Source organism: Eurytemora carolleeae, unplaced genomic scaffold, assembly GCF_000591075.1.
Source record: "Eurytemora carolleeae unplaced genomic scaffold, Eaff_2.0 scaffold144, whole genome shotgun sequence".
Classification (NCBI taxonomy): domain Eukaryota; kingdom Metazoa; phylum Arthropoda; class Copepoda; order Calanoida; family Temoridae; genus Eurytemora; species Eurytemora carolleeae.
This window is the reverse complement of record NW_019396044.1, coordinates 238,643-249,863: the sequence shown is the minus strand read 5'-3', so window position 1 is coordinate 249,863 and position 11,221 is coordinate 238,643. Positions and strand designations below refer to the sequence as shown.

The 11,221-nt window shown below is 31.5% G+C and overlaps 1 protein-coding gene across 1 annotated transcript; it reads left to right on the top strand.

Moving 5' to 3' along the window:
• The first annotated feature begins 209 nt into the window (after window positions 1-209).
• On the top strand, window positions 210-9,543 carry LOC111701630 (rhodopsin, GQ-coupled). The gene is made up of 8 exons (XM_023473007.1): window positions 210-337; window positions 1,458-1,518; window positions 2,978-3,052; window positions 5,360-5,439; window positions 5,709-5,762; window positions 6,776-6,864; window positions 7,741-7,828; window positions 9,238-9,543. The coding sequence occupies exons 1-8, from the start codon at window positions 263-265 to the stop codon at window positions 9,340-9,342; spliced, it is 627 nt and encodes a 208-aa protein (XP_023328775.1). The 5' UTR covers window positions 210-262; the 3' UTR covers window positions 9,343-9,543.
• Window positions 9,544-11,221: the final 1,678 nt, after the last annotated feature.

Here is an 11,221-nt window from a genome sequence, read left to right as displayed (position 1 = left end):
AAGTTCCAGTAACCTTATAGTCATCAGTCTCACAGTTGCAGGAAAAACCCCACACCATAACAATAATTTGTTTAATTTATCAATAGTATTTTTTTCATGTTTTACAATAAATATAATATTCTTTGTTAAGTATAATGACATTACTTTTATTTAATCTTTTTTTTTTAACGCCGAAATAATGTTCTTTTAATCTTTAATCACACTGGTAGCCTATGAACTACTGAAATACTTTATTATCTCTGTGTGATGGTAAGATTTACTGATGATGGTGAAACTACCAATATTCCTGGTAAACACATGGCATCAGGTTCCGTACCTTACAGCTATAGGATGCGAGGTAAGCTACTGATATTCATAAAAATTTGTCTGAATCAGGCTAATTTTACTGTGATATATCTGAGAGTGGCAACAATTAAAAAAATAAAAGCCTGAAAAGGGAATGTCCACATTTCCATACAAAGGGTGGGGGGAAATGATCGGAAAGGGGGGATGGTAGTCAGAAGGCCCAATGCTGAAGACTTTTGACACCCCATATGGACCAAACACAAAGTTTTTGAAATAATGTCCGAAAAAATGCGGGAAAAATGAGGGAGAAATTTGTCAATGAAAATCTGAGGTCTACGATAAAAAATTTGGGATTCCCTAAAGGAAAATTTGAGGTCTTTGATGACATTTTTGGGGTCTCCAAAGAAAAGATTGGGTCCGTTATCCAGTGAAATTTTGGGGTCTCCAAGGTGACGTCCATGGGGCCTCCAATAAATTCTGGAGTCTTCAATCAAAACCTGGGGGTCTTTGATGAAACTTTGGTGGTCTACAATGAAAATCTTGGGGTCTCCAATGAAAAAATCTGGGGGTCTCAAATGAAAAGCTTGGGAGTCTCAAATGAAAATCTGGCGTTCTCCAATAAAAAGCTTGGAGTCTTCGATGAAAGTCTGGGGGTCTCCAATAATAATTTGGGAGTCTCTAAGGAAAAGGTTGGGGTCTCCAATGAAAATCTGGGGTCTTCAATGAAAAGCTTGGGGGTCTCCAATGAATATCTGGCGATCTACGATGAAAAGCTTGGAGTCTTCGATGAAAGTCTGGGGGTCTCCAATGATATTTGGGGGGGTCTCAAATGAACATCTGGGGTCTCCAATGAAAATCTGGGGTCTCCAATGAAAAGCTTGGGGTCTCCAATGAAAATCTGGCGATCTCCAATGAAAAGCTTGGAGTCTCCGATGAAAGTCTTGGGGTCTCCAATGATAATTTGGGGGTCTCCAAGGAAAAGATTGGGATCTTCAATGAAAATCTGGTGGTCTCCTTTGGGAAATTGGGGGTCTCCAATGAGACATCCAATGAAAGAGGACTTCCAATAGTACTCCAATGATGATGATTCCGTCCGAGACTCGTTTTACATAGCCATTATTAAATGCGTAGATCAAAAATGAGTAAGTAAAAATAAAGATTATTTATTTCAGGTGTATGGGGTAGTGTCAGTTATATCGGGGATGGCTGCAATATGGAGTGTGACAGCAATCGGTAAAACTATTTTTCAATGGACACCGCTCATTATTTAAACATGATTCATTGACACCTAATCTCCATGAAAAAGAATTTAATTTACACTACACCTCAAACTGAAGTATTAATCGCCAAAAAAATTTAAATCTTCTATGCTTCAATCATTTTTTTTAGGTTGGATTTAATGAGTTGCTATATCCAGGAGTAGCTGTTTAGCTTATCAGCGCCAGGAGTAGTTGTCAAAGAGAATAGAATATATATTAGAGTGGAATTTAAAAAATCCCTCAATATGAATTTGTTCAATCCCATTCAGCCTGAAAGGGAGTTCAAAGTGTACAAATCATGTAAATGTTCACAAATTATATGCAGTAGAGTACATTAATACAATATGTTCTCTAAACTATCAATTTCAATTTAGAATTTTTTAAAGCTTTAACTTTATGAAAACAATTAGGTGAATAAAAAAACATCATTTGATTTATATTTATAACAGAAAATCATCGTTTGTAAAGTGAAAGGCATAGAGACTATGTGAAATAATCATTGGTCAATTATGAAACCACCCTATTTCATAATTTGGTTTTCTTTTAATATTAATTTTAGATTTTCTATAAAATGATGTTCAGTTTCCAAATTCCACTCTAATATATTTTCAATTCTCTTTGGTAGTTGTGTTGTGTAGCTAATTAGCTTCTGGAGGGCTGAAGTATAGCTATTAGCTCCAGGAGAAGCTTAGGTTTAGCTTATTAACTCCAGACTAACAGCTTATTAGCTCCAGGAGTAGCTGAGGTTTAGCTAATATATTCCATGAGTAGCTCAGGTTTAGCTTATTAGCTCCAGGAGTAGTTGATGTTTGTTAGGATGAAGGAATGGTAAATTTGTGGATAAGAGGTTTAAGCTTAATATTTTCATCCTTGTCGAATTCTTGAGCTGTTTCTGACCAAGAGGTAGTGTTTTTGGCCAACGTTCATTTTGCCTTTTGGGGTCACCACTCTTTAGAAGTACATTTTTTTGCTTCAAATAGAAACGCATAATGAATAACGAGAATATAATAGGAGAGGAAGATGAGCAGGTCTTCTATGGGTCCATTATCCAATGCTATGATTTGCGGATATTATGATCCTTTTCGTTAATTTCATCCTCTACAACATTTAAAGTATATTAATCCTTTGCTCCCAAGGTCTTTGTTATCAAGTTCGCGGATTTTTTTTAACGGCGAGACGAGAGAACGCAACTTTGTTTTCTGACACTTTTTTTAACCGCTCACACTTCTTAGCGAATTTCAGATATTTGTGTTTGAAAATAAAAAAAAACCGTTCATTAAGATTAGGTCAGATCAAAACGGATTAAAATCTTTAAAATGTCATCATGTTAAATTATGCAAAGATAGAACAATCATAAAGGAGTCCCATAATTTCCATATTTATAGCGTTATACTTACAAAAATTGCAACGAAAGCTAATTTTTTATATTTTAGTTGTTGAGCGGGCCTGGGTCATATCGTTCTCCAAAACCAGTGCATTTAATAAGCTCAAGATGATTCATGCTGTCGGTAAAGTCTTTTAAAATATTTCTAAAGAAACAATTTGGACAGTGGGGTAAAAAAGGGGGTTATTGGGGTAACTTACCCCCCCCCCCCTAGAATTTTGGGGACATAAATATCACCGTTTTGAAACTTGATCTCCATTCTCCTTGTCTATGATTACCATTAAGAGAAAAATTGTTTTAAACAAATTTTAGTTATTTATAAATTAAGTCAGGTGAAAGCTGAAAGGTGGAAAAGGAAGCGTTTTATTTGATATTTGATTTATTTGATCCCAGAAATTATTGGGAAATTGTAATGAGACCCAGCTAAAACCCATAATTTGATAAACATCATGAATGGGGTTGTACATGGTCAAGAGGGGGGGGGGATGAAAAAATCTTGGGGGGTTACAAAAAAATGTTTAAATCCCCCCCCCCCTTAGAAAATCCGTAATTACGCCCCTGAATTTTGGTGGGTTTCTGTAAACTTTAAAGAATGTGCCACACTATAGGGATGTTAACGTTTTCATTTTTCAGAAAACGATCGTTTCGTTATGAAAACGACGACAAAAAATCGAAAACGATCGTTTTTTAAAAAGTGCGTTTTTTAAAATGGTCATTTTCAAAACGATCGTTTTTCAAAACGCTCGTTTTTGAAAACGATCGATTTTCAAAACGATCGTTTTTATAAAATTCGTTGTTTCGTTAACAATCGTTACCGACGACCCTTCATTAACGATCGTTAACGACGACTTTTTGTTAACAATCGTTAACGACGAACCTTCATTAACCACGAACCTTCGTTAACGATCGTTAACGAAGAGTGGAAACCGACCTGAAGGGCATCTTTACTCATCATTGAGTAGTTTTTAAGAAAATATCATGGAGTTTTAACTCCCCCACAACTGTTAAACTTAATGTAAGACGACATTCAATAAAGTTGCATGTAATTTTGTTCCAAAAATGACCGTTTTGATAAAGTTTGTCGTTTCGTTTCGTCGATCGTTAACAACAACCCTTCGTTAACGATCGTTAACGACGACCCTTCGTTAACGATCGTTAACATAATTGTCAATAAAATTTTTTTTCAAAAACGATCGTTTTTTAAAAAAACAATCGTATAAAAAACGTTCGCAAATAGTTGTAATAAAAACGATCGTTTTCAAAAACGATTGCTATTCGTTTTCTAAAAGTTCAAAACGATTGTTTTTAAAAACGATCGTTTTTTTCAAAAAACGAAACAATCGTTTTTGAAAACGAAACAAAAAAAGATCGTTTAATGATCGTTTACAAAAACGATTAAGAACCCTAGCCACACACAGATGTTGCATAATCAGCTCTTGGTTCATGGTAAAAATATTTCATTCTTGTTACACTGGCAAAAAATGTCTTTAAGTAAATATCACAGACTTGGTACAGCTAGAAGTCATGAACATTTTTTGTATAACACTGTTATTACTAAGAACGAAATTCTAAATATAAATGAAGGTCAGGGTATATGTTAAACAAATTTTACATGCTTTAGTGATAAATATTAACGAAACTAAAATAAAAACCAGCCGTGATATTTAAATTGAAAATTTACAAAGCCGCATGAACAATCTCAGTTGTTACAGATAAACGATACTTATAAAACATCTATCTGATGTCCGTGTCTAGAAAAATTGATATAAAACTCTGTCAAATGTGTACTAAAATTCTTTTATGTAATCTTGTATAAAAAATGTAGGTTTAAAAAGATCATATTCAACAAATACGCAACCAATCTTAAAACGACGATATCCCACAGGAGCCTGAGAATCTCAGGTTTGCTCCTCTACTATAATTTTAAAATTTTTATTTTGCATTTCTGATAGATATAATTGATAATATAATTACCTATAGTCCGTATTACGTCACCAGAACGTCACCCAATGGCAGTGCAGTATCGTTGTCATGTGATACAGGCGGAAATTTCGTGACCAGTATACTGGACTGCATCCGGCTGAAGTTCTGGTGACATAATACTGGCTTTATGTAATAATATTATCAATTATATTTATTAAAAATGCAAAATAGAAAAATATAATATTAGCAAATCTGAAATTCTCAGGCTCCTGTGGGACATCGTCGTTTTCAGATTAGTTTCATATTTGCTAAATATGATCTTTTTAATACTACAACTTTTATACACAGACATAGACACAGTTTTATATCAATTTCTCAAGACAGATATATGTTTAATGTGAATCGTTCAACGCCATGAGATTCTCAGGTTTTATCCTATATATCCCTTTGATTGTTCCTGTACAGTCCCTTTAAGTAAAAAAAAACTAGTTTTAAATCATAATTTTAGGTATTGTGGCTTGTATTTGGGTATTAGCTGTCTTCTTTTCTATTTGCCCCCTGCTCGGCTGGAATGAATATCAGTATGAGGTTGTAAACAACATAATAATAATAATATTTAGTTTCCAATTATGGACAAATTATGCTTCATTTTTCGTTTTTTATATCATGCATCGGTAAAAGGTCAATAATTGCTTCAATAGCAAACAGATTAATCTAACCTTTGATGTAATTGTAATGTTTACTTTAATTATACAGACACAGAAAAATGGCTTTAGTTTAGCTTGCAATCGCTAGAAATGTCTAGTTGTCATTTGATGTTCAATATCTTAAAGCTTTGAACATTTTTTTTTCTGAAGGGATACCTAGTAAGCTGCTCCATTGATCTTATATCTCACTCACTTATGGACAAGGTAACATTAATGAACTAGTTTTATGTTCATAACTTTAACATGACCTTTCAAGAATGTTCATGGTTATTATAAGCATATTCTTAAAATTTTGTTAAAAAATATCAAATAGCAGAACAGTCACTTTAAAAGTAATGTATATAATTACACTGAATTTTACATATACTCTAAAAATAGATTAGTTTAAAATTATTGAAGGTTTATATTTGCATTTTTTAAGAAAGATAAAAGTTTTTTTTTAAAAAATGCAATATGGTACGTCTCGAGGTACTAAAACGTTAATTTAGCACAAGATTCTCTCTCTAATAATTAAAGAAAAGAATTGAGTCTTTGCCACACACTCTGATTTTCTAATCTCTATATTTTTGCAAACCGATGTCATAGACCTTAGATATTTCCAACTATTCTGTTAAATCAAATTATCTAAGTTTGAAATATCAAAGGTTTACAGAGTTTACATCATCAGTTTGCAAGGATATATGGATGACCGGAGATATTTCCGTTCTTCTTATTAGAGAACGGTTCTATCCAAAGTCTTAAAGAATTATTTATGTAACTTTCTCAAGTTCTTGATAATTCCGTTCGTTTTCGTGAAAGAACGATTCTGCTCCAGGGACGACGCCCACCCCAAGATATATGGGTTAGAAAATTTGAATTTGTGGCAAAGACTCAATTCCTTACAGACAGAAAGCTAAAATGAGAACTTAAGATTTAGGTTAAAAATAGCTTTTTGGTCATAAATCAATTAATTTGTTTAGTGGCTTGATATGAGTTTTTATACCATCATCAATTAAGATTATTTAAAGTCTGACTGGGAAATTTTTTATCTAGCTCTTCTCAATTTTCAAAAGTTTAATTTTCTTTTGGCGTTCTTATAAAAGTATTTGTGCAGGTATAAAAAACAATAGAAAGTAGTCCGGCGTGCCGTGAGCTAAGTTCCAAAGTCGACTATCCTAATTTTATTGCAGTAATCTCTTTTGAATTATTTATATTTTGAGGAAAATATAATTGTTTAGACCTATGTTTATTGTTTACTGTTACTTGGCTGGGTGGGACCAAACATTACCATTTTTTACTGCAGCTTCTGCATTGTAAAATCCAACAGGTGAATGAACTGTTAACTAAAAGAAAAAATTTGACTAAAAACAAAAACAAAAAAATTGGGATTTTTCAGTCATCACTACAGCTAATATTAATGTGCTGATACAAAAGTGTGTCCTTTGGATAAGATACTTTGATATACACTTTGGATCATCACACTCAGAGTTTTTTTTAATTGAGTTCTTGCCACAACCTCTGATTTCCACTATATATTTGCAATCTAATGTTGAACAACTTTGGTATTAAACTGTTAACTCTGTAAGATGAAATAATTCAAGTTTTAAATATCACATGTATACACCAACAAAAACTTTATCTAAATGTAAAATTTAAAAAAAGCTAGTCATAAATAATAAAGATAAATGATACACCTTGATACACTCAGTTATTACATAGTTTTCCTATTACTGTGTATTGAAAATATTAGTAAGTTTAAAGTTAGTAATGTAACGTTAGGCAAAACATCTTTTTCTAATACAGATCTTTGTATTTTATATTTTTCAGACTTAATAATTAAAAGTTCTCTACCCCCCCCCCCATTCCTATTGACGTTTTCTTTGTCAAAAAGACACAAAATGTCCCAATCCCCTCTAATGTCTTCTAGGCAAAAATGTATGAAAATGTTCAACAAATCTTGTGCATTATAATTTCTATAAAGCTTAAAGAAGTTTAAAGACAATGCCTGGAAGTATATTCTAAAACATAATTTTAGTATTTTATGGGTACATTCAAACATTAAGTCCGTATGCTTGAAGACTCAGACATTTTTTCGTTAGAAAAGTTTTAAAAATCGGACAACCAATACTTTTACAGTTATCTTCAAACAACGCTCAGAATAGATTAAACCGATTAGGAAGTATATATGCCAATGATATTGAAGGGAAAACAACGCGTCAATGATTGATCTGATGCGAGCTACTGGATCCTCCATAACATCTACTAAAGCATTCCAACTCCAAAGGATACAGGTCCTGAGAGATATAAACAATAAATAATTAGAATCCCCATAATCGAATGAAATTTAATATTGTTTCTATTCGCAAACAATTACATTTAATCATAAGTCTTCTTTAATTTTAGCTAAAGAAAATACTATTTTTTTCAAAAAATTAAGTGCAAAATTCAACATAAATTTTATTCGCAAAAATAGTTTTTTTTTCATTCAATAAAACAGACGAATTTTTATCAAAAATACCCTCATTAGTAATCTTAAGAGTATAAAAAATAGCTCTTAAATCACATAATACAATTTGATACAATGAAAATAGAAAGTTCCAAACCGTGCTGTTGTTCCAAACCTAACACTGAGTGTCAAGTTTGGGCACAAATATTATGATCTACGTTTTAGTAACTCTTCCTGTGTCGAGTGAAAATATCAATAAAAGAAACTACTTTCAACATAGAACTACAAATAACAATATTTACTTCTTTTCTAAAATTGAAACTGCGAGCTGTCGTTCATTTTTGATAAAAGCCCATGCCATTTTCGTAACAATTGAAGTTTTTCCATTTCACACATATTACGAATTCGAATCTTGGACGCGTTTTGGTACAAGACCCGCCATTCCCGGGGTGCAAAAGTTTTCGGATTTTCAAAGTTGTCGGATCATGGCAAGATTTGAGGACCAGTTAACCCAAGGAGAGTTAACATTGGGAAAGAATACAATTTGATGCCAGTCCCGGGGTGCAAAAAAATATTTGGATTTTTGGATTTTAAAGCAGCATGAATCAACTCAAATATTTTCATCTTTTAAAGTATTCAAACAAATTCAACCTTTTCTTTTTTAGATAACGAGAATTTAAGATGGTGTAAAGTTTCCTCCATTCTAAATGAAATATTTCCCGCATTTTTCTGTTCAATAATTTAATTGTAAGAACAAACATTCATAATAGAATTTTTCAATAACATAAGTCGTTATATTTTTAAATATCAGAGCAGAATATATTTGTTTATATTTAAAGTATCATTATTCAATTTTTTCCCGTAAACAGAAAATTTTGTTACCAAATTGGGTAAAGTTTCTTTGATTTAAATCTGTTAAATGTCTCAAAATCACGACATGTTCCAAACGTGTTTTGCGCCCAAACTTAGCATTTGGTTCAAAAATGTGACATGGTCTAAAATAAAATCAATAATAATCAAAAATTGAAATTTATTTCTTTGTAGGGGTTCAGTTTTGTTTTCGCAATGTAGCCTTAACTTACTGTATGCAGGCCATTTATAACACTCGTTTTAAATTTAAAAATATAAACAATTAAAAAATAACTTTGCACACAGTGTCAGGTCTGGTCCGATCCTAACCACAGTTTGGAATTTTCTTTCCCTTTTAATAGCTGTTCTGATTGTATAATAATAATTATAGTTTTATTTATTCAGGAGGAGAGAAAACTGTGGAAGATATCCCTGATCCTATTGATAGTTTGGATGTGCTCCTGGACTCCATACGCTATTGTTGTCGCTACAATTGTCACAGGGAAATAAATTATTTTCCAGTAACAAAGGAATTCAGCTTTTGTCACAAACTTAAATTTTCTAATCTCTATTTCTTTGCAACCTTATGATGGTAACCATTGATATTTTAAACTTAGAATATTTGTTTAGAGATGTGGGGATTAAACCATAATTAAAGATAGATTGCGCATAAGACGAAATTTTTCATCTTGAAAGATATAAATGTACAGAGATGTTTTTTAGTAGACGTAATTTTAAGTGACTCTCCATATTTAAATTGAGAGGTTATAGTGAAGCCACAATTGATGACAATATAAATAAGGATATTTTAGAAAATTCTCTGATGATTTTTCTGATTTAAAAAAATATTTAAATAAAATGCTTTTTTGCTAATTTCAGGAAATCAAAGTCTGATAACTCCAACTCTTGCTATGTTGCCAGGTTAGATCATATTTTTTTTACATGTCATATAAATTGTCTGTTTCGCAGACTATATCTGGCCTTTCGTCCACGGACCACACATTTTTAGTGTAATACAGCTAATTCAATGATTTTCCAATGCCTATTGTTTTTTGTTTGTTTTAACCTTTGAACTTTAACGCTACGGGTTATTTGAAAATTTTCGAAAAGCATAGAAAAAACATTCAACCAAAAAAAATCAAATTTAAAAAGCATTAGCATGCCATACATGTCCGTTAATCCATTTTTCATGTAATTTTAATAATTCCTTAATTTTCTTTTGACCTTTTATTCGTAGAGTTAGCTGATTAGTTTCGTAGAAACTATCTAAATATAATTTAATAATCAATTACTATGAAAAGAGCTTAGATAAAGGTTGATAAAGATACGTACTTTTATATGTAATATATTTAGTTTGACCTTTTTAAAAATTATTAACAGCCATTTTTCTTCGTTATAATTGTAAAACTAAACAGTTTGAGGATTTTTCTGGAATATTGATTTTTACGTTTATTGAATAGAACCAGATAGGTGAAAAATAACAATATTTTCAATTTTCTTGATTAATAATTTCGACATGATTTTTATAATTGTTTTTAGCTGTTTGTTGTAAAATATCTGCAGCTATCAATCCCTTCATCTACGGATTCTTGTAAGTCAATCATATAACATTAAAGGAATTGAGGTTTTTTCCACAAATTCAGTTTTTGTAAAACCAATATCTTTGCAGCCTTATGATGTAAACCTTTAATATTTCAAACTTACATTATTTGATCCAATATCGTTCATAGTTTGAAATATTAAAGGTCTACGACATTGGGCTGCAACGATATGGAAATTAGAAAATCAGAGTTTGTTCCTTTGTAAATATTACTAAAGCCCCCTTCTCCCAAGTTTATATCATGTACCACATAAACACTTTCTTCAAAATCTAATTTTCTAATTTTTAATTCTTTGCAATTGAAGGCCTTTGATATTTCAAAATAAAAAAATAAGTTTTACACTAATAGTTTTAAAAGGATTAGAAAAGTTAAAAGTTCATTTTTTTTGTTAAATGCTGTTGGTAGATTAAAATTTTTCTTAGAAAAATACAGAAAGATAGACATATATTCTTGTCTTGTTATTTTTCATAGAACTTATTCTTTCCCAAAATTATGGATTTTACTGTACCCTGTCCCAATAAACTTGGGAATTCAGTGACGAATTCGATATCTTTTTTTTAAATAATTTTTTGATTTAGAATAGTGATTCCTACTGAGAAATCTGTAACCTATAAGGGTTTCGTCTGCTATGTTTACATTTAGTTTGTTTTTATGTTTTGACTGCATACGGTTGTACTTAGTAAAACAAGAAAGTTACAGTATACAAACAGAGTAAACTTGTCCGTATTTACTGTTCATCTTGCGGAGACATTATAGACACATCTTTACAGCCATTTACTCTTTCCATA